Here is a 26,991-nt window from a genome sequence, read left to right on the forward strand (position 1 = left end):
TTGTAGACTTTAAGATTAGCTCATAAAAAAGTTAAATAAAATTACTTACGCCTCTCTCAAATCCTCAGGAACATCCACTGTGCACTTAAAGAAGGTGTTTTTTTTGACAGTTTTATTTTGATTGACAGGCCGAAGTCGTTCAAATGTGACTATTTCATTGTAAGTGGCATCACAAGCAGCATATTCAATGACATAAAACTAAAAGACAAAGTTCTTTTAAAAGCTCATGTGAACAAAAATACTAACCTTTAGATGATGTTCTAGATCCTCCCACTTACATACAGACACTAAGTATACCTTTATACTATCAATATCATTTACCTAAGCCAGATTATAAATGTTTTCAAGTATGAACCTTGGTGGTCATACAGTCTTGAAGCATGCCTATAGAAAGAATCCTTGGTATTTGGCAACAAAAAACCTAACTTCAATCTATAGTACAATGAAATGAATTTTTCAAATAACTAATCAATTATACCTGAGGTGGGAATTTAAAAAGAAAACAAAGGGTGATAGTCACAGCAACCCAAAGTTTAAGTGTTTCCTTGGAAAACAGTCACTTACCTCTCCTTTCATCATCCGAACTTTAGCTAACCACCATCCACATGGCTCTTGGTCATTTGCTCTCGAATATACCTGAGGAGCAAAAACATTCCTTTATCTATTCATCCCAAAAGATCCTGACATAGATGTAAATGTAAAATCTCTTTAAACTAAACCAAATTGTTATTGCTGAAACTAGCAAGCTAAATGCACTTTAAGTGTCAATAGATATTATTACTTTTATTCCTTTATCTATTCATCCCAAAAGATCCTGACATAGATGTAAATGTAAAATCTCTTTAAACTAAACCAAATTGTTATTGCTGAAACTAGCAAGCTAAATGCACTTTAAGTGTCAATAGATATTATTACTTAAAAAACAAGGCTGAAAGCTTAGTAACTTAGCTTCTTGGAAATCTATCTTATCTTACCAAACACCTCTTGAAGTAATTTTAAATAAATTTAAAGAAATGCTTCTTGCCGGGCGGTGGTGGCGCACGCCTTTAATCCCAGCACTCGGGAGGCAGAGGCAGGCGGATCTCTGTGAGTTCGAGGCCAGCCTGGGCTACCAAGTGAGTTCCAGGAAAGGCGCAAAGCTACACAGAGAAACCCTATCTCGAAAAACCAAAAAAAAAAAAAAAAAAAAAAAAAAAGAAATGCTTCTTACAAGATGACTGTAGGAAATATATGTAACACATACCAACACTAGTCATCAAAATTAAGAACTGTTTTGAGGACTTAAAAATCCAATTTTAAAAATAAGGCTTAAGACAACCAACTGTGTTAAAAACATGGCATCCAATGTATTACAACTGTTTATCTGAAAAGTAAAATATGAGACACATTAAGTTCATCCAGCATAGTCAACTTAACTTACAAAAACAAAAAAAATATTAATTTTATATTATATAATTTTGTCACTTGTTTGCTTTGTCTTCAGACAGGGTTCCTAAGGGTTTAGGCTGGCCTTGAACTCCACATGCCAGTCACAAAGGTGACCTAGAATTCCCAATCCTCCTGTCTCCATCTCCCCAAGCCATTTTATAAACTATCAGTACTAAAACAGAAAACATCACAATTCTGGTAGTATTTTTGGTTTATTTTTTGCTCTTTGTTTTAATTTACACTGGTATGGTAGTATATGCCTACAATCACAGCACTCAGGAAGCTGAGCAAGGAACATAGTACAAAGGCTAGACTGGGTTACCCAGCAGGACACTGAATAATAAATAGACAAACTGGTTATGCCTACAGGGTTGGCAAACTCAAGTCCATCTTTCATATAAGGACTTCACAGATTTAAATACATTCAAAAGAAATGTGCCTTTTCCATAAACAATTGAATACAACTACCTACAGAGCATTCATGTGTTCAATATAAGTGAGGTAGAAATGAATCAAAGCATACAGGAGATTGAGTTATATGCACATATCATTTTTTATATATATATATAAAAAACGGTGTTTTGTAGTCTCAAATTTCATAGTGACGCGGGTCCTGGAACCAACAAAAGTATTCAGAGTTTAAAAGGAAAAATTACTTATTTACCTGAAATACTCAGCCTAAGAAGTACATCAGTAGAGCTGCTGTACTGGGAAGTACACTGAAGTGCTGGTAGTACGATGTACCACAAAAGATACATAAGTTCTGATTGCTGGGTTCTTATCTCCCAACCTTGTCTTCCTTCTACATTCCTTCCACTTGTCTATCCATGATCCCTTACAATTAACCAGTAAATCAACAAGCCTTATCTACTCTAGAAGGGTCTTTGAAGAACATCAGCTAACCTCTGCTAACCTGCAAAATTCCAAGACTTAAAAGAACATTCATGAGCCAGGCGGTGGTGGCACACACCTTTAATCCCAGCACTCAGGAGGCAGAGCCAGGCGGATCTCTGTGAGTTTGAGACCAGCCTGGGCTACCAAATGAGTTCCAGGAAAGGTGCAAAGCTACACAGAGAAAACCCTGTCTCGAAAAACAAAAAACAAACAAACAAAAAGAACATTCATAGAGAAAACCCTGCCTCAAAATCCCCCCCCCCAAAAAAAACCATACAGGAAAAAAATGTATTCATAAGACCATCAAATAAGGACTGAGCATATCACTCAGGGGTAGAATACACCTCACATGAGATCCTCTGTTCAATTACAGAAACACACAGACACACAAATTAAACCACAACCAAACAAAACTTCTCAAGCTATACAGCAGTTTGGGGGTAAAGTGCTAGCCTCACATGAACAAAGAAAGATGTATGTTCCAATCTCTGATATTGCAAAACTGTAAAATCTGTTATCTACACCAATGTACTTTTTTAAAGTATCCTGCTTTCAAACAGTATTCTGGTTGATGACTGATAAGGACAAGATACAAAACACAACAAATATATAAAGACATGGTAATTGAAGTAAGTAAATAAAAGCCATATGCTTGTAACAAACATTTGTAATCCAAGCACCCAGGAAGCAGAAGAAAGAAGATGAAGAGTTTACAGAGGGCCACACAATGAGACCGTTTAAACAGAACAAAAACCCCATCTTTAGGGGCTGAAGTGTACAGCCCATGGTAGAAGACTTGCCTAGCATTGAGTGAAATCTTAGGTTAGATTTGTCTGTAGCACAAAACATTACATATATTTTTTAAAAAAAAAAAAGACAAGTCACACGACACAAGATCAACAGTAACCAAACTTAATTTTAAAGGTGTTCAAAATCACTAGCAATCAAAAGAAATTCAATAGAAATTAGTTCAGCTCCAACTTCTAAGACTTTACTAATTCAAACATTTTTGGACACTAAAGAATGGTAATTTTGGTAGTATCAAAATCTTAAATACACATGCATTTTGTTTTCACAAGCTACCTTTAAAAAAAAAGGCTTTTCTAATTCTTCTGTGAGTTTGTTTCTGTGATATGTGTGCCAAGTATTCTTTTCTACTACTCTGTATTATTAGTCGGATGCAGGATCTCTACTGAACCTAGAACTTCTGTTTTCTTCAGGCAGGCTGGAGGCAAGTAAGCACCCATCTCCTCTCTCCACCAAACAGTGATGGGTTGGGGCTACAAGCACAGCTAAGAAAGACCATGCCTGGCTCGTTACCTGAGTGCTGGGATCTTCACTTGTGCAACAAGTGCTTTTAGCACTAGGCCAACTCTCCCTAACAAGTGACCCTCTTAAAACAAAAAGCATGTCCTTATGCCAAATCTTAACAGTAGTACTTCTGATCTCAATTTTGGATACATTCAGAACAAGGAACTGTATATTTGTATATTTTTTATTAAAAATAAAAAAATAAGTTTGTATGAGCAAACATGAAAATATCTTATGATGCTCTAATTATTAATACAAAAGTCACAACGTAATACAGTCACAGTTGTTACAACTTAAAATTCTTATATATGTAAAGGAAGAATCTACAGAGGCACTCAATTCCAGCTGACACAAGCTGGAACAACTGGACATCACATCTATGCTAAAAGGGTGGTTTCATTTCTACTTTATAGTTTTGTCTAATTTCACTTATTTTTAAAACTTAAACTTCAGGAGATGGAGAGATGGCTCAGCAGTTACAAATACTTGTTGCTCTTCCAGAGAACCCAGGTTTGATTCCCAATACCCTCATGGTAGCTCACAACTGTCTGTATGTAACTCCATTCCCAGGAGATCCATGCCCTCTTTTGGCCTCTCAAGCACTAGGCACATACATTTCACAGACATCCATGAAGCCAAAACATCTCAACACTAAATATTTTTAAAATTTCAATCCATGATGAGAGGCTTCACAAGAAGGGAGATTGGTCAATCTACAGGAGGCAAAATTAAACTTTTTCCCTAATATTTCAAAAATGAACAAAGTTTGATTATATCTTCATTTGTGATGTTTTACAAAACTGTAGAGCAAATTTTTACGAGGACTGAATTATGAAATGGAAAATGAAATGATAACCTAGGAACAATGGTTTCTCAATCTCTGACATGAATGTTTTCATCCCAACTGGAGAAACAGGCTGCAGAGGGTGCAGAGGAAGGCTGAGCTTACCTCAACACAGATTTGTAAAGACTCACATAAAACATCCTCAAGCATCTCGCTGAGCTGTGGTTGTTGATTTAGGTTGGGCTTCCTAACCCCTCACTCTACCCTCAACCTCATCTTAAATCAGAGATCTGTTGTCGAATAATCTTTTTGTACACTGGAGAGGTTATCTTTGTCAAGGTGCCTTCTGATTGGTTTAATAAATAGCTGAATGGCCAATAGCGAGGCCAGAAGAGGTTAGGGGGGGCTTCCAGGCAGAGAGAGAGGGAAAAGAGATGAAATGAGGCATGGGAGAGAAGTCAGAGGACACAGTGAGGAAAGAGGCGGTACAAGATGGGAGATAAAAAAGCCGAGGCAAAATGTATATTAATATGAATGGGTTAATTTAAGTTCTAAGAGCTAGTAGGATAAGCCTAAGCTATAGGCCAAGCTTTCCTAATTAATAAGTTCCCTTGTCATTTTTTTGGTGAGCCAGCAGCACAAAGGAAAAGTCCAACTACAGAGATTTACAATAGTTATCTTAACAGCAAAAAAAATTATAGAAACCAGGACATGGTAATGTAAAGCCTGTAATTCCAACACTAAGAAAACGGAAGCAAGAAGCTCTCAAATTCTAGGCCATCTAAGAAAAAAATATATATATTAAAAAAGACAAATTACCATGGAAACCTGCAGCATCGCTGCCTTAACTATTTCCTAACCACCTCCCCTCACAGTTGCTGTCTCCATGGAAGTCACTTGGTACTATTTTCTCAGGTTCCCCGATGCCTCAAGAACACTACTATAGTATACTGTATTAGTTACTTGCCTATTACCATGACCAAGGCAACTTAAAAAGTTTTTATTTCCTCACAGCTCCAGAAGGTTTGAGTCTGTGACCATCGTGTCAGGGAGCATGGTACTGGAGCAAGAGCTTAGACCTTTCATGTATGTTGAAACAGCAACCACAAATCAGAGAGAAATGGGAAAGACAAGGGCTTTTGAAACTTCAAAGCTGACCACCAGTGACACACACCTCCTTCAACAAGGCCACACCTCCTAATCCACCTCAAACAAGTCTACCACCTTCGGAACAAACATTCAAATTCTATGGGCCTATGAGGCCCATTCTCATTCAAGTGACCACATACATCTAGATTACAGTTGTGGCTCTCCTTACAAAGTTAGTTATTGGTGCTAATTTTCATGGAAATTAACTCTAAGAAAGGAGTAACTACATTACTTAAGGAGTGGGCTTATAGCACTGACACAAAATTGTAACAGTTTTGCCCTAGCAAAAGCAAAACAGTAGACCCACTTGTTTTACTCTTTGTGCTGGTTATGGTTACTACTGTCAACTTGACAGGATCGAGAACCACTAAGGGGAACAGACCCCTAGCTATGTTTACCATGGAGATTTCAGAATGGATTAACTGAGCTGTGGAGACTGACCCTACAGTACTATCTCATGGCCCGGGATCCTGGACCAAGTATAACGGTGAATGTGAGCTGAGCACCAGCATTCTCCTCTTCTGATTGTGGACACAACATGAGCAGCAGCCTCAAATTTCAGCTACCATGCCTTCCCTACCAATATAAACTGTACTCTCAAAGGCCAAAATAAGCTCATCTTTAAGTTGCTTGTTAGATATTACAGTGAGAAATGGTTAATATACTATCTAGCCCTATAAACCAGGCACAAAAGAGACTTTTAAAAAAATCTCTTCAGTAATACCACACCAGCTACCTGTGACAAATACGTTAAGTGTCTGGGAATTCATAAGGTTACTAATTTCTTAAAAATTTAAAATTTGGTATCGTAGCCTTCCAGCATATCTTCTGCAGATCAATGCATTTCTCAAATGCTGCTGTTTACAGTAGATGGTGATCATCAGAGACCCCAAGTGGGCAAAGTGCAAAGACTACAAGATTGCAGACTATTCATCCCTAAACGGAACATGTATACTGAAGCCACTCCTCCCAAGGCTAAGGGGTCACTGTGGCAGAGAGGCAGAAAGAATCTTAAGTATCCGAGGCAGTGGATGACTACAATCCAACAGTATCTTCTGGACATACAGAGCAGCTGTACATACGAACTCCTGCAGTTGTGACAGCATTCACAAAACCTATGCAAGCCCTAGCCAGACATGCCAGCATGGAGAGGGGAGTTCACCAAGCGACCCATCCCCTTGTCATAGATCTATTATGTTAGGTGCTAGGAGATGGAGAGAGATATTTTTCAGACTATAACCATCTCCAGTGCAATCTAAGAGTATCTGGGCAGCACAAACTGGTCTTAAAGATGTGTTGTTTAACGGGTGTGTGGGCTGTTGGTAGGGTAGGTAGGGAAAACAAATATGATCAGCAAATATTGTACAAACTCTCAAGAACTAAAAAACCTTAAATAAATAAAATAGGTATTTTTTTTTAACTCACCATTATTTATTGTGATAATAATTTTCAATTTTTTTCCCCCTGAAGGGTGGGTATTCAAAGGACAGGATTTCATATATGGCTCAAGATAGTCTCAAAGGAGTGCTAGGATTATATACATTCCAGACATTCCTACACTAGTCCATAAAGCAGTTCATAAACATATACATACAGAACTGTAGTGGTCTGAATGAAAATGACCCCCATATACCCAAAGAGAGTGTGGCACTGTTAGGAGGTGTGGCCTTGTTAGAGAAGTGTCACTAGGGATGGGCTTTGAGGTCTCAGATGCTCAAGTCAAGCCCACTGTCTTACTCTTCCTGCTGCCTGCCAACACAGATGCACAACTCTCAACTACCTCTCCAGCACCATGTCTGCCTGCATGCCTCCATGCTTCCTGCCATGACGACAATGGACTAAATAAACCTCTGAACTGTAAGCCACCCCATTAAATGAACCTTATAAAGGGTGACTAAGGCACTCTTTATAAGAGTTGCCGTGGTCATGGTGTCTCTTCACAGCAATAACCAAAGACAGTGAAGGACAAACCACTAAAACTAGCTTTAGAAAGTTACTAACACTGTATGGTTCTGTGCTAGATTTCTCTAAAAATTAATGCATTATCATTCTTAATGTTTTAAGAAACTTTCATATTGAAAAACTTTATCAAGTCCACCAAAGCTAAAATTAGTAGCACTGACATATGAATCCATTTCTCACTTAACACCACGTCTCCAGTAACACTACACTACTGTCACTGCCAATAAAGAACAGGAAAAGGAGAATGATTATTCATCAGCTACAGATTTTCCCACAAGGATATTTATTTACAACAAAAAAATAGGCACCATAAAGAAAACTTAAAAACACATACCTCTACTTCATCTCCTTCACTAATTTCTTTTTTTATATCAGGTGGTGGTGGTAATCGAACTTCATTAAACGGAACCTGGCGTTCTGGTTGCCAACTAAAGATTAAAAACAAAATTTAGCTTTAGTCTAGCACACCCTAATATGGAAAAGTTATAGTCTCTGCCTAATGTTTTAAATACATTTTTAAGTTAGTTCTATCCTTCAGAATGTCTCAATGGGAAAAAAAGAATCTTAGTTCTTTAATTTTTTCAATATGTTGAGGTGGAACAGAACTTTGCATGATTCTTTATAAACTTTATAATTAATACTGATAGTATTACACTCCAAATTACTTATCCTAAGAATGGCAAATACATCACGACCCTGCAAACAAAATAGGCTATTAATAATGACTAAGGTTCAAAATAATATTCATAGCTATCAAATTATTGTGTCAAAAAACCCCACAATTTTATTAATTACAAAACAATAAAAACTAAGTAACTTTAGTGTTAGTAGTAGTTTAGGGGCTGAAGAGAGAGCTCAGTGGCTAAGAGCACTTGCTACTTTTCCAGAAGACTCAGCACACATATGGTAGCTTCCAATGCCTTTAACTCCAGTTCTAGGGGATACCCTCTTCTGGCCTCTGAGACAACCAGACACGCATTTGATGCAGATATGCATGCATGAAAAACAACCATATACATACATTTTAAAGGATATTTTGAAAGTTTACAGTTCAAACTCAGTTTATGCCCAGATGAGAACTTCTTTGTACTTAGCATGTTCACAGCATCATGGTTTAATTTCAGCACAAACATCCCCCTAAAAGTTTCTTAATTGAGCTAGAAAATATTAGAATCTAGAAAAGGCTTAATCTTTGTAGCAATATGAACTAATTTAGCTGTTGTTACCTGGCTCTCAAGTTTCCACTTCAAGCCTAGGAGGCATATCCCACCTGAAATGTTACTAAGGAGAATGCTGAGCAAGTAGACAACTCAAAGTCTAGGGTTTCAAGGGCCTTTCTTTTTACATTACTCTCAAAGAGAAGCCAGCTGAATATCTGTCTCTTCATGAAGTAGCTGTTAGACACTCAGGCAGTCACAGTTCAATATTCAAGTTAACAGAACCTTTTATAATCCTTCCCAAACAAGCTTAGTATACTTGTCTTCCTCACTTTTAGCCTGCCTGGATTCTGGGATACCAAGAGAATTACTATCAATTCTTATCAGTATCAAGCAATTAAGGATAGCCTCAAACTCACTACTAGTAACTGCTTGGAAGGCCGTTTGTAGGAACTTCAAAATGGTGGGCCTTTACCATCATGCTATTTGTGCCATCTACTTCTGTAAATAGCTGAGTGAATCATATTCATACATATTTTGACAAAGAACAACATGAAAATAGCAGGTAAACTGTAGATACAGAAACAAGTGAAGGGTTATCAAAACTGGACGAGAACTCTTGAGGATCAAAACCCTCAAAGCATTCCCACTCCATAGCAGAATAATTTTCCTACTGGCATCATTAGGAACATTCAATATTAACAATTTTAAAAATTAAAATCTGTCAATAACTTACTTATTTTCAAAAACAACTGTGAGGGAGTCTTCATGGACATCTTTGATAAATCCCTGCATAAAACAAAAAGTTTTATCAGTATTAATGTTATTACCTAACTCTTAAAAACCTGTAATAGATATAAAAACTGTAGAATGATTAAAGAACACAGATCAAAGAAGACCAGGGCACTAAGGCAGGAGGATTGCTGTGCCAGGCCAGCCTGGCCACACAGTGAAAACCAGACAAGGCAGGGCTACACAAGACCCTGTCCTTTGGAAGGGGAGAAATAAAACACCCAGGGTTAGAAATACAGCTCAGTTTGTGGAATACTTGCTTAGCATATTCAAAGCCGTCCATAATTTAAGAGTGTGATAACAAACTCCAAGAGGATCACAAATTCAAGGTCATTTTTTGGGGGCTATACAGGAAGTTGAAAGCCAGCCTAGGATGGGGTAAGAAATTGGGGGGAGGGTTGAAAAGGAAGAGGGGTAGATGTGGGAGGGAGGGAAGGAAGGAGGGAGGGAGACAAACACATACACACATACATACACACATACACACACACACTCACTCACTCACTCACCCACCCACCCACCCACCTACCCACCCACCCTAACAAACCAACCAACCCACCACACTCCCCAACAACCACAGGGACTGAAAAGATTGTGAGATATGAATTTGGTTTTCAATCCTATCATTTGTGTAAAAAGCTGTTCTTTAGTCCCCTTGAACTCTGGTTATAACACAGTTATCATCTACCTCAAAATAAGCAAAAGAAACACAGCACATACTCATCCTTGGAACACAGGCATTAATTGGATGAAGTAATACTAAGGTGACTGAGAGGTCAGTAATTTAGTACTTTAAGAATTAATGACCTCAAACTCTTCTTGCCAGGTAACATCTTAACTCTGTAACTTACATAATTTTAATCTAACGTACTTAATTAGGTCTCATTATATCAGAAATTAAATAATATTCAACAAAGTACCTAACAAAGTTAAAAACTCAATTCCACTATAACTATTAAATTACAGCCCAACTCTAGTAAAACATGACATTTTGAAAACTAGCATTATCTTAGACATGTTTTTCCCACCTACTTTTCTTTCCCTTAAAAAAGTCAGAGCCAGTACCCACCATGCAAATCTGACAACCTGAGTCTGATCCTGGGAACCCACAGTGGAAGAGAGAGCTGACTCCAAAAGTTGTTACTTGTACATGCATGCTGTAGTATACCAGTGCCTGCACTCACACACACAATAATTGTCTTTGTCAAATTTGGCAATAGTTAATATACTGCCTCAAAACCATCACAGCTTATCAATCAACATAAAAGCAATCATCGGGGTTGGGGATTTAGCTCAGTGGTAGAGCGCTTGCCTAGCAAGTGCAAGGCCCTGGGTTCAATCCTCAGCTCCAAAAAAAAAAAAGTTTAACATTACTGCCAAACAGAACTGCAAATCCTTCAACCCTAGTCCAGTACTTCCATATATAATTTAACCCACTGGCCAATTAGTAAACATTCTTCGACACATATACAACTCCAAAACGTGCACTGAAGACGCAGTGTACACACAGACACATGTACTTAGTACTTGGACAAAGCACAATATAAAGGAATACTTCTGTTTATGCTCCCTTAAAAATCTATTTAACATGGGGTTGGAGATTTGGCTCAGTAGTAGAGCGCTTGCCTAGCAAGCGCAAAGCCCTAGGTTCAGTTCTCAGATCAAGGAAAAAAAAAAAAAAACCAAACAAAAAACAAACAAGAAAAACAAAAACAAAAAAAATCTATTTAACACTAAAGTTCATGCCAAGATAACTCACGAAAGACAAAGATAAAAATTGCAACTGCTTGTTAAGTAACAAAGCAGTTTAAAAGAGCGATATTTAAACGTCTACTATCAATTAACAAACTAAAGACTACAAAACATAAACCAGCAGAAGGAAAACCAAACAGCAAGCTTAGTACAACCCTAGAAAAAAGTCTTTGCAACTGAACAGTCAGTCTCAGAGAAAGTAGCAGATGGGACTATTTATTACTCACTAGAACACAGTATGACAAGCTGTAAGACTATTAAGTGACTTACCAATCAATAGCTTCCTCCTGCCCACTCTCCCAAGGTCTCTATGTATACTAAGCTATGGCTAATTCTATTTCTATAAGCTATTTCTAATCTCCAGATCTCTGTAAAATTTAGTTCAATACAGGACCAGTAATTTTTGTTATTGTTTTCAAGTAGTCTTGCTAAGTAACTGCTGCTGGCCTGATAATGGCCACTGAGCCCTAGAAGCCTCAAACTTGTGGCAATTCACCTTAAATAAGAATTTATGGAAAAAAAATTAGTAAGTCAGTGTGTCTGCAAGTTAATCAACAACCAATGTAGTTTGTAATATGTAAACAATGAGCAGCTGGAAAAGAAAAGGGACAAAAGGCTTTCACTAACAATAGCAATAGAAGATCTGTTGGGGAAAAAAATACTAACTGAAGTCCTCTCTCAAAAAAAAGCCCTTTTTAATTGTGGAGAGGGAGCCCATAGGTAACAAGAATATACTAATAATAATGCCTACTTTAAAACTCAATAATCATGATTTTAAAGTATAGAACACAGACTACAAAAATGCTTCTCTAACAAGTCAGTTATTTAGAAGAAGGGGGTGGTGGCATGTAGTCCCAGCTATCCTGGAACCCCAAGTTCACAGAGATCTGCCCACTTCTGTCTACCAAGTACTGGTTATTTAAAGGCATGTGCTACAATGTGTGGCTTTATAGAAGAACTTTAAAATGAGAAAAGAATGGGTTGTTTTTAAGTGGTATTGGAGTGTTTGGTTATTTATTATGGAAAAATGAAGCTGGGTGCGGTGGCACAAGGGCTGTAATACCAACGTTTAGGAGGCAGAGCAGGTTCAAAGCCAACTAAGACTAAAAAGATCTAGTTTTCAAAATAACCCAGGGATGAAAACTCTAACTCAATGGTAGAGTGCTTGTTTAGTTGTGTTAAGTCCCTGTACTTGATTTTCAGCACCACCAAGAATTTGTCGTCACAAAATAAATGGCTAAACGACTTAAAAATTCTGTTCAAGATGCTGAGGCAACAGAGTAATGAGTTTAAGGACAGTCTAGACTACATAGTGAGCTTGAAGCCAGAGTGAACCAAACCTCAAAAAAAGGGGTGGAGAAAATAAAGCTAAATATCTGGGGAAAACATGAGTGACTGTGAGTGAACTAATTACTCATAGTCCAGTGTAAGGAGTCCTTCCTAATAAAAAAAATTTAAAAGACACACGCATGTGCGTGCGCGCACTCACATACACCCCTACTTAAAAATGAGCCATGATAATCACAAAGAAAAGAACAGGAGGGTGGTTTCAACTGTGAACTGAGCATTATTCTCCAGTCAGTAAGAACATCAGTGAGAGGGAACAGTTCATTTAGAGGGGGGAAATAAAGGTTTAATATACAGAACTTCTAAGATGTTACGTGTGTTACAATTTATTCTACCTTTGCTTTTTTTCCCTCCTGCTCCCCCATTTCGTGAATATACAACTTTTCTTCAGTTTTCAAATCATCTGCCTAAGGTACTTGGCAATTTTGAGGTGGAAGCATAATGGCTTAAAGAGAGAACACAGTACAACCCAGAATATACACTCAACTTATCGTTTTGAAATTACAGAATATAAACAGAAGAGTTTTTCAACTTGATCCCATCAGTTCATAAAGAAGGATCCCACACCCAGGAGTCAGGAGTCATGGTAAATTTTCCAAGTTTAAATGTCTGATGTTAAGCAGAACAAATGATTTGTAAACCTTGGTTCCAAAAAAGTTAATTAATCTATGAACCTTCCAGACCTCTCATTTTAGAGAAAGACACAACTGCAGCAAAACATATCAACACAAACCCAAAGTTGCACTCCCTGGGAGGTTATAGCTTAAAAAAAAAAAAAAAATCTCATTCTTTTAAGAGCTCTTTTCATAATGGAGCAAAATGAGGACTAAATCTGATACCTATCTACCAGTAGAAATGGTTAAGACTTTCATAATTACCGAACAAATTGCCAAAACCCAATTCATAACAAGAAAGCACAATTAAGTTCCCAACACAAATTTGAGTTAAAATATAATAAACTTGAATGTTTAAAATACTGGTCAACATAGTTGAGGTTTTGCTACAGCTACTATGCACGAAAAAAAATCTATAAATCTTAGAGACAGGGGGATCAGGTATCAGATGCTCAAGGGCATCTTTGGTTAGTTAAGGGAGTTCCTTAGCAACCAACCCCCTCACCAAAACAAAAATAAAAAGGCTGTAGAGATGCACCCGTTTGATACACTGCCACTAAACATGAGGCAGAAGAGGACAGGGAAATTAAGGAGACATAAAAAAGGGAGGAGCCGTCAGCTTGATCAATTTCTGGCCAGCTAAGAGTCAAGAATTCCAGCCCAATTAACATTTGCTAAGAAGGTTGCCTGCATACAGCAAAGAATCATGCTTAATGCCTGAATATATGTATGACCAATATAGCTATCCTCTTTTTTCAGCTGTAACATGCAATTCTGGAAGTGTCTCACAAAAATTCCACTTTTCAGAGGATAAGTCTACACTCTCTTATGAGAACCTTAGGATGTATGATTTTTACCTTATCAGGCTATAATCCCATCCAAAGTACCTCCAGAGACACTCTATAACCTCATTTTCTGAAAGAGACTGGGAATGAGGGAAGGGATCTTGGCATCCCTTTAATAGATACATCTTAGCATCAAGGTAACTTGAGAGCTACCAAAATTATGTATCTCTCTCTTGCTGAAACTCTCTCAAGAAGCCAGCACCCTCACTTTGGTGCATATCTCATAGTTTCCTTGAGCAGCTTTGTATTAACAGCCGGTGTTAACATCTCTTCCTAATAATCTCTTAACTCAGCCAGGTCTCTTAAAAGAACTCTCAGGCTGCAGCAGATGGCAGTATGCAGCAGTGTCTCCAGCTCCCAGGCCCCACCGCCACTGCCAAATCCATTTGGAGCATTACAGGACCTACAAAAGTTCATGACTGTAAAGGAACTGACTTCATGCTCATCTAATTAAACTTTTGGTTGTTTAAGAACCCAATGCCTTCCACTTATGCAACCCACTACAAACTAATTTACACTCCTTACAAAAGGGGAAACAGAAAATAAAACACCAAAGCTCTCTGCAAACAAACCACCAACTATATATAATCAGGAACTAAACAGCTTCAGTCTTCAAAATGGAGCTTAGAATAGTAGCCTAGATCAAAAAATACTAGACTTACATTCTAGAGAAACTCAAAATTTAAAGTTTTTTGTTATATCTAAGTTTTCTACTGCAAAACAAACTACTAGCAGCAAAGGAAAGAGCAAAAACAAATACAACTTCCTAAAGAGGAAACCAGGCCTTGGCCTAATTCTTAATTTAAAAAAAATAAATAAATAAAAGAATAAGTGATTTGTGTATTATGTTATATAGTTGCTTATTTTTTGTGTGTATGTGTGAGAGTCTTAATGAATATGTGTGCCTCATGTGCATGCAGAAGTCCACAGAGGCCAGAAGAGGGCACTGGATCTGCTGAAACTAGAGTTACAAGTGGTTGTGAACTGCCACATGGGTTCTGAGAACCAAATCCAGGCCCTCTGAAAGACTAGTAAGCAATCTTGACTGCTTAGCCATCTCCAGCTTCCTATAGTGGTTATCCTATGGTGGTTCTGATCTTTAAATTTCAATCTACTCAAAATCCTCGTTGGCTGAGCAGGCAAATGACTCAATGGGTAAAGAAAGGCACTTGCTGCTAAGCCTGCCCACCAGTTCTATCTTAGGAAGCCACCCCCAACTCCCAGGAGAAGAAAACTAACTTCTGAAAAGTCCTCTGGCCTGAGCGCATGCACAAATGTAATTTTAAAATTTAGGAGCAGTTCCAATGGGATCCAATGCCTCTGGCCTCCCCAGGAACCTGCACTCACACACACATTCCCACATATACGCACACATACATAATTAAAAATAGAAACAAGCCATGTATAGTGGCATGTGCCTTTAATCCCCAGGCCAGCCCAGTCTAAACAGCAAGTTCTAGGACAGGTAAAGCTACAGATACCCTATCTCAAAAACAAAAAATTATAAATCAATCAATTAATTAAAAATAAAACCTAGTCAGGTGTAATGACATACACTTTCAATCTCAACATTCAGGAGACAGAGAAGTAGGAAGATTTCTGCGCGTTCAGGCCAGTCTCAACTACATAGCAAGCTCTAGGCTATCCAGGTCTACACAGTGAGATCGTTTCTTAAAGTAACAATTGTTAATAGTAATTTTAAAAGCAAAAATATATCATTCAAAAAATGTTAAGTCATCATGACTAAACATGGAACCTGTCACAAATCTAGTCTTCGGTTCACATTTTCAGACTGACACTACTATTACCTTCAAACAATGAAATAGGTTTAGTAATTGGCTTTTTTGTCATGTTTGTTACCGGCATGAAATTTTAACTTTTTCTAGATTTGGTACAACAAATAATTTTATGTATTTGACTTCTTATTAAAAGTAATTAAAAACACTTCATTCAAGGCTCAGTTCCTGACTTAAAGCAAACTTGTAGTGAAGTAATAGTTCTAAAACCAAATTAACTTCTCTACTAAAAGCACTAGGCTCAGTGTCAGAAGCTACTGTAGTCTTTCCCTTTTATCCTCTCGGTTAAAGACCACTGCTGGCATAGTTTACACAAGACTAGCTTCTGTTCTCAATTGGTGGAACTGCTTTGGATTATGACTTGCCAGGCTTTGGGCAATTAATGGTCTGTTCAAAGGTTCATTTTCCAGCTCCTATGTAACTTCTAGACACAATTCTGACAACCCAGCATCTCTGAAACCAGGATGCTTCTTAAAAATGAGGGCATCTTAGAATAGCTGACAACCACATGTCACCACTTAGGCATGCTCAGACATGGTTTGCTTGGAATTTTTCTGTATCACTTGAGTCAGTAAACCAATGAAGTACCATTTCTAAGGAAGGACTGAGGCTTCTTAGTAGAAAGTTGTTGATATATGATAAAAATCAAGAAAGTACCAGCATCAGTACTTGCAGAGAGAGTGAAAATTCATTCAAGAGATCCTGGCAACAATAAGAGCACTTTTTAAAAATATTTTTCCAACAATGATCTTCAAAGCACTGAAGAGGACATGTTGAAAACAAACTTTTTGTTTGTTTGTTTGTTTGTTGTTTTTTCAAGACAGGGTTTCTCTGTATAGCTTTGTGCCTTTTCCTGAAACTCACTCTGTAGCCCAGGCTGGCCTTGAACTCACAGAGATCCACCTGGCTCTGCTGCCCAAGTGCTGAGATTAAAGGCATGCGCCACCACCACCCGGCTAAAAACAAACTGTTTAATGGTACTTCAAGCAACTTATTTAGTCTGCATTTCCTATTTTAGGTATCTAAATTAAAGACTGTTTCCTGTAAGTACTAACTAAAAGATAACCAGTCCCCAGAGTAGTTTTCTCTTATGGCTGGTATCATTTTAAGGTATAATAAAATGGCATGGATCTCTCACAAAACATCCAAACTTGTATGTGGAAACAACCTATTCCTCTGGGTTAGTTGTTGCTTTTTAAGATCTCATTCTGCAATCTCAGGCTGGATTTGAACTTGCAGAAATCTCCCCACCTCAGCTCTTCAAGAGCTAAGCTTCCAGGCTTGAGTTACAACACCTAAATGACTCCCTCAACTCTAAACCTAGCTCAACTATTTTAATCTCTTGACCATGGCTTACATTTCAGATCAAGATGCACACAGTTGCCAGCAGTGGTGGCGCACGACTTTAATCCCAGCACTCGGGAGGCAGAGGCAGGTGGATCTTTGTGAGTTCAAGGCCAGCATGGTCTACAAGAAAGGAGATCCAGGAAAGGCACAAAGCTACAGAGAAACCCTGTCTCAAAAAACAAAACAAAGATGCACACCGTTAGAATACATGTTGTAGTTTCCTACCCTACATGTACACATGTATTGAATTTTCTGAAAGGAGAAACAGCTATCTTTTATAATCAGAGTGCCAATATAGCCCAATGCAGGCAGGCATCCAATCCACTGTGTGTAATGAATTAACACCTTTCTCACACTTCTAGAATAATACTATCTAAATGTTCTCACACGAGAACCTCAACTGAAACTGTCTTATGCCTTCCCAGACCTGGACAAAGCTTTATGTAAAAAGGAAACAAAACAAAGAAACAACTTGCAAAAGACTGGAGCTTCTTTACACTGAGGTACCATGCCCTAATACTCAATGTTATGCCACGGAGCACTTCATGCTACTACTCTTGTACTTCCAAAATACTGCAGTAAACCTCCCTTTAATCTTCAGTGTCTACTAATTTATGACTCAAAACACTACATTTCTGGACTGTCTATATAGTTAGAGATACAGGAGGAAAAAAATCCCTTATCAAGACAAGGAAAAAAAGAATTTCACTGAATAGTGACACTACAATACAGAAGTTTCACCATTAAAACTGTCTCTAATCCACTATGCAGCATGTGATAAATAAACCAGAGAACCCAAGAAAGTAAGATTCCTTGGCTAGTTTTATTTCACAACAAGCAAATCATAATTCTCCCACTTCTAAACCTTTTGTTGAGTCTTCCTAGGGCACCCAAGGTTTTGTGAAACAATTCAAGGGGTGAATCCAGCCATCCTGGATGGCAGATGACACTCATTCCAAGCCTGGAAGTAGAAAGCCATGAACAGGTGCATATTTCCTCTGTGTGCAAATAAACTCTTTCAAACTATTAAGCTACTGCTTATTATTTAAATAGCTGGTGCTTGCACAGGTGCCTATCTTTATGGGAATGCACTTTTACATTAAGTCAAGAGTTAATATCCACAAATATACAGATTTCAACAACTGAAAAAAGACATCCCAATAGAAAAATGGACAAGAGGCCAGGCAAACTGTAGAAGAACAAATCCAAAAGGCAAGTCAACATTTTTCTGGCTGGGACATAAAGAGGAAGAGCTATCAACTGGTGAAAAAAATATAGTTGTCTTTAAAAAGAAAAAGTACTTAATATTAGAGGCTTATTTTGTTTTCTGCAGTTAAGTTCCATTCTAAAATACACTATTATTTTTTGTGTGTATGTTGTATGCATGCATGCATGCATGTGAGTGGGCAATGCCCATGAAGACCAGAAGTTGACATAAGGTTATCTTCCTTTAATCATTCTCTACCTTATTCACTGAGCCAAGGTCTCTGACGTGAACCTAGAGCTCATCAATTCAGCTACTCTGGACAGCCAGCTTACCCTCTAGGATTCCCCAGACTGTGTCTTCTGAGTACTGGGATTACAGGCAGACTGCCACACCCATTCAGCATTTATATAGGTGCTGAATTTCTGGACTAATTTTTCCGAGGAAAGCACTTTATCCACTGAGCCACCTCCCTAGTCCTTAAACTACCCCTTTCTTTGAAATCTATCCAATGGAAACACAGATATTGGGGAGTGATTACTGACGAATGTCCGAATTTTACTCTTACAATTATGTAATCACTACAAATTATACTGTATGCAAAAGGTTAAGTACGTGATTCCAGTTTTTTATAGGCGTACTGAAAACCCCTACATTTGTTTCTGAATGTACATCCATACATAATGCTGAGCATAGAGCTGGAGTCACATTTATCTGGCTATAAGCAAGGTTACCTATCTGGCTACTGGCAGGGTTACCTGAAATGGAGGAAACAAAAAACATCAACCACTGTGGTGGTATTGTTCCCCAAAATATTGTGCACCCTAATAAACTTATCTGGGGTCAAAGAACAGAACAGCCACTAGATACGGAGGCTGGAAAATGGTGGCACTCACACCTTTCATCCTAGCATTCCAGAGGCAGAAATCCCTCTGGATCTCTGTGAGTTCAAGGCCACACTGGAGACAGCCAGACATGGTAACACACGCCTTTAATCCCAGGGAGTGATGGCAGAAAGATATATATAAGGCGTGAAGACCAGAAACTAGAAGCTTTTTGCCTGGTTAAGCTTTCAGGCTTTTGAGCAACAGTTCAGCTGAGATCCATTTGGATGAGGACTCACGAGGTTTCCAGTCTGAGGAAACAGGCTCAGGTGAGGAACTGGTAAGGTGAGAAAGCTGTGGCTTGTTCTACTTCTCTGATCTTCCAGCATTCATCCCAATACCCGGCTTCAGGTTTGTTTTATTAATAAGACCCTTTTAAGATTCATGCTACAAACCACCACCAGGAGGAATAAAGAAGGAAAACATTTCGACTGAATCCAATTTGTACATCACACCAATAATAAATTACACATGTAAAGAATGTATGTGAACACTGATATACACAGGTGTCTTATCTTTTAAAACATGTGTTGTTGGGCATGTAAGCCCAGCAATTTGGGAAGATGAGATAGGAGGATTATGAGTTAAGGGGCCAGCCTGGACTACATAGTGAAACCCTAATTTTTTTTTTGGGGGGGGGGGTTTCGAGACAGGGTTTCTCTGTGTAGCTTTGCGCCTTTCCTGGAACTCACTTGGTAGCCCAGGCTGGCCTCGAACTCACAGAGATCCGCCTGGCTCTGCCTCCCGAGTGCTGGGATTAAAGGCGTGCGCCACCACCGCCCAGCTTGAAACCCTAATTTTTAACAACAAAATTTTTTGTCTTTAGCCAAACACAGCAGCCTATCCCCAGCGGTTAGGGAAGTGGAGGAGCTTAGAAGATATCACGTGGGTCCAGGAGTTTGAGACCAGCCTGGGCAACATAGTGAACCTCTTTTTTCAAAGAAATTCTTATTTTAAACAATTTATTTTGAAAGAGCTACGTAACAAATCTAAGTAAAAATTACTTAAAATCAACGGATACATACTCTATAAATAAAGTCTGCAAACATTACTACAGAATTACATCATTACTGAACAAATTCTAGTAAAGAAAAAAACTTTCTAAAGCAGCCCTTCATGAGCAGCTGTGTGGCTCAGTGACAGACTGCTTGCTAGTTGCATGAGGTTCTGGTTTGGATCCTGAGAACAAGCAAGCAAACAAAAATCATTAACAACAGCCTGTGCATCAGCACTAAGCACTTAACTGTTCTAGATACAAGGCCATGAGGACAAGACCATATGGACATCTACCACTGCTTGAAGAGCTCTTGAAATAAAATGACTTAATGATTCCACATGGCTACCCAAAACTCCCCTAACTTTCCTGAAAGTTGCAAAGCACCGAAGTTCCAGTTACCCCTGTGTGCACCATGAAGTTGTGGCAATATGAGAATTTGTGACCAGATCAATAGATAACCACTAAAAAAAAGCCATTTAAAACGTTCAATTTGGACCAAATCAAAAAGATGTAACTTACAGAGAACTACTAAGATGACACAACAAATTACCTGTGCCCAAAAACCAAGACCAATTTTTTTTATTTATTCAAATATATACTGTAGCTACTACTGCAAACTTGATCATTATTACCAAGAACTCTCCAGTCCCAAAACAAATGTGCAAACATAGTAAGGGTGAAACAAAAAGGAATAGTTTTTTTTTTTAAATCTGATACCATAAGTAATTGTGTTTGCAGCGAACAAATGAACAGGTATTCACTATTAATACAATGTGAGAATTAATGATAGTTCAATTTTACCATAGCTTTCAATCTAATAGAAAGACAAATGAATTATAAAACAATATACACACATGCATAGATGTTCAGATTAACAAAGCAATGTTCTGCTTTCATTGCTTAATTTTGTTATATTCCAGCTAGTATTTTGAAAATCTAGTCCTAGAAAAGCTGCCTCAGCAATTTGTTCCTCTTGATTAGCTAAGCACCCGCCCCCCAAAAGCTCTTTTTAAAGTCTTGATATTCAAAAATACTAAGTGCAAAATCACTGAGATGCTGGATCATAAGAACATTACTTGAGGGCTGGAGATAAAGCCTAGTATGGGCAAGATTCAGAGTTCCATTTCTAGCATGGCCAGAAAAAACTTTGAACAAGCAGTTCATTTCAACAAATATGTGCATTTAAGTATTTCAAAGTAATTTACATACTCAGTTACACAAAGGTGACAACCGTGGAAGAGGTAACCATCCCACAGAAATAAAATACGAATCGTGTACGTAACTTAATAGAGCCATATTAAATGAAAACAGGTGCTATTTTAACATACTTAAAACCCAAGATGCCCAAAATATTATTTCAATATGTAATTAGTATTTTTAAAACTGTTAATGTTTTGTATTTTTTCAAACTACCTCAATTCTGACTACAGTATTTCAGTTTCAGTGGCTGCTAACTACCATTTTGGAAAAGGAGCACATTCTTAGAAAGCAAAAGTGATAGAAATCAGCTTCAGTCTTTTTTGCAGCAATCATCCCAATTCAGTCCTCCACATTCCTAGATTAATAATTTACAACTAGTAATAATTTTGAGAACTACCTATTTGTGCTTAAGAAAATCACACCATACAGCTGGGCATCTTAGCTCAAACCTATAATCCCAACATTTAGGAAGCAGAAAGATTAGAAATGCAAAACCATTTTCGTCCACATAGCAAGTTTAAGTGTGGGGGGTAGGGGAGAAACTACTAAATAACAGTTAAATAAGCTCCAGGGAGGCAAAAACAGACTAGGAATTATGAATCAACCTGATTTATGGAGCTGCAACAGGGCTTCTGATTTCCCCAAATGGTGTTTACTATCTGTGGCTGAAACTAAGTTAGAAATGCATGTATGTGTACAACCTCTAAGAAGCATCTAAGAAGCAATCTGAATTCAAAGTACTGGCTGTTGTTAGAGCTAGACAGGCTCTAGAAAACTCACAAAACTTCTCAATGTTCATCAACTTTTACAAATGTCAGAAAAATACAATTATCTCATACTGCAGATGAACAAACTAAAACCTCACAACTACCCACTACAAAACTAAGAATCATTCTTAATAGTGTGATAGAAAATACAACCACTAAGTCATAATCTAGTTAAATTCAGGCTCACAAGATGGCTCAGCAGGTAAAGGCACTTGCCACACAAGCTTAGTGACCCGAAGAAGTGACTCCACAAAGTTGGCTTTTGGGCCTCCACACTGGTGCCTGTGGCACTTACCCACATTCAAACACATACAAAGACAAAGTCCATTGCTCAAAACTATCCTTTCAAGAAGTTTAAGAAAGTATTATAAACTAAGCAATTGGAAGTGAAAAACAGAGCTAAATAACCACTTAAGATACAGCATAATCTTGGACAAACTACATCATCATTCCTTGAATATAAAATGAGTAAGTGCATACCTCATGGACCAAGTATGGCAGGATACATCTTTATATCCCATCATTCCAGAGGAAGGGGCAAGTGGATCTGTGATTACCAGATTAACACATCTATAATGAGTTCCAGGCCAGCCAGTGCTACACAGTGAGACCCTGTCTCAAAAATAAAAAAACCCACACAAAACCATACCTCATGAAATCCCTGAGTATGCAGGAAATACATGTGGAAGCTTAAAAGATCATCTAATAACAGGCTGTCAAGCTATTCTCTTACAAAAGACACACAAACATGATATATAAATATATAGGTACATCAAGAAAAACAGTCGAGCCTTATCTATTTCTAGACAGTTCTTATAGCTTTTGTCTTCAGATGCTTTACTATGTATTTCTCCTATAAATAAAAAAATGAAACCACGGGTATTTATGTCTTTTTAAAAAATGAATCCAATAGTCAGGTACAGTGGTGCATGCCTATAATTCCAGCACTGGAGAAGCAGAGACAGGAAAATCATTAATTCAAGGGTAGTCTGAGCTAAACATATAGCAAGTTCCAAGCCATCTTGAAATATTCCAGACCCTGTCCCAAAATAACAAGCCTTCAGTTTCTTTCCCCCTTTTAAACAGCCACATTTGGCCACTATTGCTGAACAAAATAAAAATTGTAAATTGGGTTATGGTTGTACAGGCCTATAATCCCAACCAATATTCAGTAGGTAAGGCAGGATTGCAAATTCGAAGCCAAAGTTATGTACAACTCTATCTCAAAACCCTGAAGTTATTGAGACCATTCATTTCCACTTAAATTTTAACATTTATAGAAGCCATATTTTAAATACTTACAACTCAAAACCATCTTATTATATCTGAATCTATATATTTTAACAAAGAGCTCTATCTAATACAAAGGTAGCTACCATATCTCCCTCAAATACTAAATCTAGAGTTGGTGAGGGAGTTGGTTGACATGGTTGTATAAGCTCACTAGTTTAGCCTACATTGGCCTGAAATTTAAAAAAAAAGTATTGTTCATTTGTGTGTGCATCCCAGCACTCTCCAGAGGCAGAGGCAGGAGGATCTGTGGGATTGAGGCCAGCCTGGTCCAAGGTTAGAGGAGAACTTGAGGGAGTCTATTCTTTCCTTCATGTGGACTGCCTGGATTAAACTCATAGATTGTCAGGCTTGGCAGCAAGTAAGCACCTTAACCCGCTGATTCATCTCTCTAGCTACTGTTCTTTTTCTGACCTAGAATGCTGATGTTCCTGCCTCTGCCTCTCAAGTGCTGGAATTTCAGGCATGTGCCACCAGGCCTGGCTTTCAACTAAGATTTTGTACTCACTGAAAAGTCATTTATGTCCTTAGCACACTACTTCACTGCTAATTTAGTGTTCGTCGTTAGTGATAAAATACCTACTTCACAATTTCATTATTGACCTCAATTTTTACTTTTAATGGTAAGTTAAATAAGGGATTAATTATGGATCTATTACAATACTTGGAGATGTGTCAATTATATAGTTAAAGCAGAGAACTCTAAATGTAATTAATTCCATCTACTTACTATAGAAAAGGCCCCAAATTTCATTTCACCTGTACAGACAGAAAAATTCCTCCACAAGAGCCAAAAACTGAGTGATTTGCTCAACGTCTACTTAAAATTGTTATTTAATGTGGCAGTATACACCGCAGACATAAAGCATTAAAGCTGCAAGTGCAACTACCATAAAACCATTGTATGTTCAGCCCAAAACTATACAATGCAGTGACATTACAAAATTTCATGTCACTGGGTTGGGCATGACACTTGCAAAGTTATTCCAGCGACTAAGACAAAAGAATCACAGGAGTCCAAAGGCTCTTTTCAAACCAGAAACCTCAAAGGTTTAGTGTCATATACATCAGCTAAAAAGCATGTTAACGATGAAAATGGGTGTAAGGTTTATTTTGGGGTAATGGAGTATGTGACAGTTGGTTTTAGTTTATCAATTTTAGACAATCTGGAAATTACCCAGGAACAGTCTCAATGAAACACTGTCTAGATTAGTAAGGTCTACGGGTATGTCTGTGAGGGACTATTTTGAGGAGCTGGAAAACTCACCTACTGTGGGTGACCAGGGAGGAGTAGAGAAAGGAGCTGAGCACAGACGAACATGCATTAATTCACTGCTCCTCACTAGATGTGGTAGGATGAGATGAAGCAAGTTCCTGCTGCCTTGACTTTCCTCAATGATGGACCATAACCTTGAATTGTGAGCCTAATAAACCCCTTTCTCCCTTAAGTCGCTTCTTCAGGGTATTTTATCACTGGAATAGGAAACAAAACTAAGCATGTTTATTGCAAACGGGACTGTTAAAACAGATGCACAAGCCATTCTGTTTGAATAAACTTTACAGAATATACATTCTTGTCTCTTTTTGACCTTTTAGCTAGGCATGTATACATTCTACCTGAGTTTTCTAAAAAAGCACTTTGCTTTAGGTAGAAATGGATAGAAGCAGGTATTTTATACCAAATTACAAACCGCCACCAAATGTTTTACATCATCTTCCCACTCTTTCCCATTCCTAGATTTAGAGAGCTGCAAAGAGACAGCTCTAATTATAAACACACTGTTAACAGCAAAGCAACGCTTAGCATATTGTTTAGCATGTTTACCATGCTACGATATATGTATTTTTTTTTAAGAAAAGGCATTGGGTACTATCTTCAAAATTCAGCTCTTCACTAACTCTAAACTTATGAAGTTTTAGTCCATTTAATCAATGTTTAAGAGCAGTGCCTCAAGGCAATATATTGACCACAAAGCTCAAAGCACCATGCTGCCTCTCAAACTCTCAAATGAGAATTCCCAGGGTCAAAGGCCTGGTGTGTCCTTGCATTTCCAGAAGTAGAGTGTGTTAACAGTTGGTGAATTCAGAATTTCATAATCAACCATACACGGAAAACCACCACTAAAAAGAAAAAGGACAACAATAAAAATGTTAACAGCTCCTGACTCTCTGAACAACTTCTACTTCTAGTTTTTTCCATTTCCCAAATTCCTTCACTATTATCTTCTACACTGGAAAAAATTAAATTCCTCTATGCTTGGTTGAAGCCAAGCTCAAACACTGCATACTTGTAATGGGTCTGTTCCAGCTTTGACCTGGAAGTACTACCCCCATTGAGGCTTCGGTAACTGTCACGCCTTAGGCGGGGCTGGGACAGGACCCCTGAAGACCAGATGGGCTGGCTCTCTTGGTTCCTGGATCCTGGACGCTGGAGGTAGATGGAGCAGAGTTCTCCAGAGAACACTGCTGGACTGCGCTTCACCTTTCCCAGACCCTGTAACCACTTGCAAGTTACCCCACAAAATAAACCTCCCTTTTAACTACGTGGAGTTGCCTAAATATTTCTACCAATACATACTGTTTTGCTTACTTCTATACATACAAAATTCTAGATGAGACAGAACTATGAAGACAGGAAACACTAGAGGCTGAAAGAACAACAGGGAAATGTAAAAGATGATCCAACTAGTCTCTGCTTTCATCCCACAGGGGTTGTGGCTGCACACAAGTGTCCGCATGTATCCAAACATTTAGAGTTTGTTTAGGAAAAAGGAAACAAAAGCTGTTTTGCAGTATGTAAATTAACCTCACTTTAAAAACTGAAGTGACAGAAGATGATGAGCTTTTGTGTGAAGAACTTTTTCAGCCAGGTATGATGGTGATACATGCCTGTCATCTCAGTTATTAGTTAAGAAAAAGGCATTCCTCCCCTTGGGAGACCTTTCCACCCTGGGGATTCTTCTTCATTTTTCCTTAATAAACCTACATTCGGGGAAAGCAAGGGAGAACAGACACAACCCAAGTGGATAATTTTACTGTATACCACTGGACTTCAAATCCCTGATTTGACATGAATCCATTACATGATAACAAAGTACGAATCTAGAATTTCCCTTTGTTTATTCTAGTTAGGGTTTTTCCCCTTTACCATTTTGATATTGCAGGGTCCTGAAAACTATCTTCTACAAAGTACACACACAATCGATTATGGAAGGAAAAATTGCAAACGTTCAAATACAAAAAAAAAAAAAAAAAAAAAAGTGGCTTAATGTCCTTCCCAACCTTGTCAAATCCCCATCTTATTCTGAATAAAAATGGGCGTAGTCCAGTCTAAGGAGAACCAGATTGTAGAGTATGAAAGGGGATCAATAAACTGGGCCCCTACAGTACAGACCTGTAATTTCAGCTACCCAAGGGGCTGGAGCAGGAGGATTACAAGTTCAAGGCCAGCATGAGCTACAAGAGTTGAGT

The 26,991-nt window shown here is 38.1% G+C and overlaps 1 protein-coding gene across 12 annotated transcripts in view; it reads right to left on the reverse strand.

Moving 5' to 3' along the window:
- Positions 1-26,991, reverse strand: part of Fxr1 (FMR1 autosomal homolog 1) — a 53,755-nt gene that overhangs the window by 24,599 nt on the left and 2,165 nt on the right. For 8 of the 12 annotated variants that reach the window (XM_076573872.1, XM_076573878.1, XM_076573874.1 and 5 more), the window contains exons 2-5: positions 9,422-9,474; positions 7,863-7,956; positions 565-636; positions 50-198 (exon numbers count right to left, since the gene is read on the reverse strand). In XM_076573872.1, coding sequence (XP_076429987.1) covers positions 50-198; positions 565-636; positions 7,863-7,956; positions 9,422-9,474 — 368 coding nt within the window. Of the gene's footprint in view, positions 1-49; positions 199-564; positions 637-7,862; positions 7,957-9,421; positions 9,475-24,787; positions 26,632-26,991 lie in introns of those variants that run through there. The other 4 variants (XM_076573880.1, XM_076573876.1, XM_042278943.2 and 1 more) reach the window with 3 other exon arrangements.

This window comes from Peromyscus maniculatus, chromosome 6 (assembly GCF_049852395.1).
Source record: "Peromyscus maniculatus bairdii isolate BWxNUB_F1_BW_parent chromosome 6, HU_Pman_BW_mat_3.1, whole genome shotgun sequence".
NCBI lineage: Eukaryota > Metazoa > Chordata > Mammalia > Rodentia > Cricetidae > Peromyscus > Peromyscus maniculatus.